This window comes from Myotis lucifugus, unplaced genomic scaffold, assembly GCF_000147115.1.
Source record: "Myotis lucifugus unplaced genomic scaffold, Myoluc2.0 scaffold_128, whole genome shotgun sequence".
Lineage (NCBI taxonomy): Eukaryota > Metazoa > Chordata > Mammalia > Chiroptera > Vespertilionidae > Myotis > Myotis lucifugus.
In genome coordinates, this window is record NW_005871176.1 from 1,202,678 (window position 1) to 1,208,239 (window position 5,562).

General features: G+C 53.8%; 1 protein-coding gene across 1 annotated transcript in view; it reads left to right on the forward strand.

Moving 5' to 3' along the window:
* The first annotated feature begins 1,753 nt into the window (after positions 1-1,753).
* Positions 1,754-5,562, forward strand: part of CDA (cytidine deaminase) — a 22,989-nt gene continuing 19,180 nt past the window's right edge. The window contains exon 1 of the mRNA XM_006094003.3: positions 1,754-2,038. Coding sequence (XP_006094065.1) covers positions 1,885-2,038 — 154 coding nt within the window. The 5' untranslated portion in view covers positions 1,754-1,884. The remainder of the gene's footprint in view (positions 2,039-5,562) is intronic.

Below are 5,562 nucleotides of genomic sequence, written 5' to 3' on the forward strand. Positions count from 1 at the left end.
GGAGATGTTGCCTCACTTCCTCCCACCCCCTGCTCCTCCCACTTCCCCTCCCCCACCCCACCCAAACCCTCAGAGAAGCCACTGATTCAATCCTCGCTGAGGGTCTGGGGACATTTGGATGCCTCTGGACACCCTAGCTGGTGTTCTGCCCTCCCTACGTCACTCAATGACAATAACCCAATTTTCATGGAATCACAAAGAGTGGTCACATCAGGATGCCCCAGGATCCTCCAACCATGTTTGCTCTACACACATTATCTCATTCAATCCTAACTCTGCCAGATACCATTAGTGAATCCATTTTACAGATGGAAAAACTGAGCTTAGAGAGGTGGTATTAACTTCCCAAGGTCATATGGCTTCCCAAGGTTAATGGCAGATCTGCAACTCAAACTAGGGTCTGCTAAACGCATCACTACCCCTGAGAGGGTTAACTTGAAATGCAGGCAGACAGGGCAGGGCTCCAGTGGAAAACAAAGGCAGGTGAATCATAGGCAGGGGCAGACATGGGCGTTTGAGCAGCCGGAACCACAGGAACCAAACAAGCAGAAATCATAAAATGTTTCTGGACTCAAAGCGGGAGGCATGGGAAACCAAGGGAGGGCTTGCAGGAAACAAATGTACGAACACATAGAAACAGAAAAAGTTCAGCACAGGAACAGAGAAAGAACACACAGAAACAGGGAAAATTTAGGTCCGGTGCTGAGCCAGAACAATTGAGGGAATCAATCAGGTGACGACACACATAGACATAGAAGCAGGCTTGTGGCAAATATACACCCTGGACTACAGGGCTTTCACGGGCAGCCCACGATCGGGTCCCCTCCCTTTGCGGGGAGTCTGAATCTGCTTGTAATAAATTTTCCACACGTGGCTTAAATCTTCTGGTCCGATAGCTCATTCTTCAGCATCGCCAACACCTCGGCTCACCGTTCGGGTTATCGTCCCCACCGCAGAGAGGAGGAAACTAGCTGAGAGGTCAAGAACCTGCCTACAGTTGTCCATGTGGAAGGTGGTGAAGTCAGGATGCAAACCCATTTCTTTTACCGCCACCCCAATATTCGTTTTGCCTGAGAGATGATCTCAGAGGTTCCCTCCAGCTGAGATACTTTTAAAAGGTATATGTATTTCTATTGATCTCAGAGAGGAAGGGAGAGGGAGAGAGAGAGAAACATCAATGATGAGAGAGAACCATTGATTAGCTGCCTCCTGCACATCCCCTACTGGGTGGGGATCAAGCCGGCAACACGGGTACGCCCCCGCCCCCAACAGGAATCGAACACAGGACCTTTCGGTTTCTAGGCCGATGCTCTATGCACGGAGCCAAACCGGCTGGGGCCAGCTGGGGTGCTTTTCAATTCTGGGTTGAGACAGGAACAGGTTGAAAGGTCGCCCCAGGTGAAAATGAAGAAGTAGCTTGGTCTCACTCCCGCGCTCAGGAAACCAGTGTAGCTGCGCCGGCCCTGCCCTTTCAGCTCCATCCCTTCCCTCCGCGAAGGCGAGACCCTGTCCCTCCACCAGCAGGACTTCCGAGCCGTCCCTCCGACCCTCCCCGCGGCGACTTCTCTAAGGAGAGTGTCCATGGTCCCCTGGCCCACCGCCCATCCGTGTGTCAGCAGCGAGCGTGGCCCCGGAAGAGCGTTGAGCCACGCGCGGGCAGTCACGTCCTTCCACGCCCGGACACACACCCCCCACCCCCATCCCCCCACCCGGGGGCGGGGCGGCTCCGCTCCCTGCGCTGGCCCCGCCCGCATCTCCGAAGGTGCCTCGGGGAGCCTCTGGGCAGGAATCCACCCCGGGGGGAGGAGCCGCCCTGGGAGTGGGGACGCAGCCCAGCCGCGCCGCTACCTCCCCTGTCTGCTCCGCTAGCCCCCGGGGACCGCCATGGCCCAGAAGCGTCCTGCCTGCGCCCTGGACCCCGAGGACATCCAGCTGCTGGTGCTCTGCTCCCAGGAGGCCAAGAAGTCCGCGTACTGTCCTTACAGCCACTTCCCCGTGGGGGCCGCCCTCCTCACCCGCGACGGCAAGATCTTCTTAGGTAAGGGCCAGGGAGATGGCCCGGGGGGGCCCCTCCGAGACGGCCTCTGGGGGGGAGAGGAGGAAAAGCCGGAAGGGGTGGGACGCTCCAGACGGTAAGCGCCCAGCTCTGCCCCCCTCTTGGCTGAGTCTCCCCTATATGCCACTCGCCCCTGCCCTGCCCAGTGTCCCAGACTGTGGGCGTGAAGGTGCTGCTCAAATCTAGGGGCTTTCAGTGCTTGGAAGACCTGAAGGAGGAAGTGGGGGGGGGGGGAGTGCGGCCAGCTGGCCCGGCCATGGCACATTCAGCCCCAGGGCGCCTTGTGTGCCACGCCAGCTCCTCCTGGTTCAGCGGCCCTGAGAGGGGGCGGCGACAGAGTGAGAAAAGACAGACAAGAGAATAAAAGCTGGGTCTAGGTGGGCTGCTGCTCCCGGATGCCGAGACCCCGCCACCGTGTCTTTATTTTATAGCAGATTTCACCAGGCAAAGTTAGGGTGTTGTCAAGATGTTTGCAACATTCTCATTGGTTTCAATTCTACTCAACTACGTGCATCTGAACTCTATCAAGTCCACATCACTCAAGCACGTGGTGTCCTGACGATAGGTTCAAGCTTACAACTATAGCGGTTGGCTATCATTGTGCTGGGAGGGCTCTGCCCTCCAAGCTGGGACTTGCACTGGCCATGAGAGGACTGTGCCCTCTCATTAGTCCGAGGCTTGAACCTGTCCAAACACTGTAGCGGCTCTCCACAGGAAGGAAGCTGGAAGGGAAGGCGAGAATCAAGAGCATCAGCAGTCCCGGGTGCTGGGAGGGAGGGTACTGTCCGAGCCCTCCTCTGGGTGCTGCACCTGCTAGGGCTTCCACAAGTTACATCAGCACGTAGGCGGTATGTCCAGTTCTCAGGGAAGAAACTGAGGCCCAGGGAGGTGACATGACTTGTTCAAGGTCACACGGGGCGCTGGAGGTGGAAGCCAGGGCAGAGGGTCTTGGAATCCTGATTTCTTCCTGCCACCCTCCGTCCTGGGAGATGGCTGTAGGCAAAGCAAGGAATCCGGGTGGGGCGACTTGTTAATGAATGGGGTGCAGAGGGTCTTGGAGGAAAGAAGCAGGGCAGGGGGGGAGGGGTGTTGAGTGACCAGCAATGAATGCCAGCCTGGGGAGGTGAGCACAGGAATCTGAGTGAGTTAGCGCTAAGCTCTTTTTCTTTGGCTTGTTGGTTTGATAAGAAAGCTCACTTGAGCAAAAATTCAAACTTGTTTTTGCTAAGCGGGGGCATTCTCTTTTAGGGCAGTGGGGAAGGTGGTGTGGAGGTGGGAGAGAAGCCATGCCCCCTCCACCCTTGCCATTTCCACCACCACTCAGAGGGCAGGTGACAATTGGCACAGAGGGACCCAAGGGACTGCCCCGCCGACAGCTATTTAAAGGACCGGAGGCCCACACTTGTACATCTATCTAATCCCAGCAGCCCCAGGGCAGGTGTGAGCCACTCCTCCCTCTACTGCTCAGCTCTGCATCCAGCCGGGGCGCCCCCCACACCTCCCCTTCTGTAGCGCCCCTTCTGGGTTCTCCTATGTTATTTCTTTTTTCTTTTTCTTTTTTTTTTTTTGGCTTTTTCACGTTTTTTTTATTATTATTATTTCTTAAAGTATTACAAAGAGTATTACACCTGTCTCCTTTTTTCTCCCCCTTGACATTCCCCCGGCTTCCCCCACCCCCCAGTGTCTTTTTTTTTATTTTTATTGTTTTATTGCTTAAGGTGTTACAAAGAGTATTACACATGTCTCCTTTTTACTCCCCCTTGACATTCCCCCGGCTTCCCCCACCCCCCAGTGTCTTGTGTCCATTAGTTATTCTCATATGCATGCATACAAGTCCTTCGGTTGATCTCCTACCCCCCCAACCCTCCTCAGGGTTCCCACTGTAGTTTGACATTTTGCTCAATGCTGCTCTGCCTCTGTATCCATTTTTGTTCATCAGTCTATAATGTTTCTTATTATCCATAAATGAATGAGTTCATGTGGCATTTTTCTCAGCTTCCCAGGGGCCGTCTCAGTCTCACAGGGGCCGTCTCAGTCTCACAGGGGCCATCTCAGTCTCACAGGGGCTGTCCCCCTCCTATGTTATTTCTTGTCTTTTGAGGTTCTGTGTGGGATTCATGAGTCACCTGGGTCTTAAACATCTTTGAACAGGAAAAGGAACCTGAGTGAGGGCTGGTATGTGAAAGGCTCGAGGCTAGTGTTATCCATCTCACCCTTACAACCCTTCCAGGCAGTTATTACAGCACCGATTAGCAGAGCAGGGAACAGAAGCCCAAGACCACAGAGCTGGGATTGGAACCCAGAGTTCCCCTGACTCCCACGCCTGCTACTCCATAGGGAATAAAGAATCGTGTGGAAATTCAGGCTGGCCTGGTGGCTCAGACGAGTATTAACCGTTAACCACCACCACAAACAACATTGCAACCCACACTGCCCCATGGCACCAGGGCCTTGAACATGGAATCGGCCACTGATTCTTCCCAGTGCCTCCACATTTTCTCTTCATCCTTTCATTGGTTAATTTATTCAACAAACATTTGCCAAGCACCAGTTATGTGCTAGGTAATGTACCGGGAGCCGGGAACAGCACTGTGAGCAGAAACGGCACAGTCCTTTAGTCCAGGGAGGTCCCCTCCTCTTGTACAGCCGCAACCAATGATTGTAGGAGTGAATGAATGAGGGGAGCGGGAGCGTAGTAGACTATTTAAATTGCAGGGAAGGACCGGGTATCACTAGAGATGGGGCTGTGCCCTGGGCATGGAGGGAGGTCCTCGGAGAGGCTGAAGGCTCTGAAGTTAGAGGCTCCTGCATTTGAATCCTGGTGCTTCTGTTTATCAGCTGTGTGCCCCCGGGGAAAGACCCTTGAGCCTTCTGAGTCTCCACTTACATTTGTACACCGGGGGTCATAATGGCCGCTTTTCAGGATGGCTGTGATCAGAGCTGGCTTGCCCGCCCCGGTGTGGCAGCCAAGGTCTTCCCTGATTTTGGGTGCCCGTCTGCCCCCATCACTGACAGTGTTGAATCTCACCCCGATTGTGAGGCTTTAAAGGAGCTAATGCCCATAACGTGATTGGCACAGTTTCTGGCTGGCAATAAGAAGGTCACAAATGGTGGCTGTTTCTACCGCTACTGTTGACAGTGTGATGAAAGTGACGATATGGTACTGCATGCGCAAGCAACCTGGAGAGACTTTGACAGCACAGGTGGACTTTGACAGCACAGGTCAGCATAATGCCCGCAGCTGCCACTCGCCTTCCTAGGACAATAATAATAAAATGATGATATGATGACTTGGAGGATTGTGGAGGACTTTGGAAGGCCAAGTAGAGATATTGAGATTTGATGAGGTAGGACATAGGGAGTCAAGGAATGTTATTAAGGAGAAGAGTAGCATGAAACTGGTGTTTGTGGACAATTAGTCTGACATGTACTCAAGGAGGGTTGGGCCAGAGAAAAGAGTGTCAGAGGGACCATGTCAATCTTGTTTGCTCATCTGTCCACAGTGC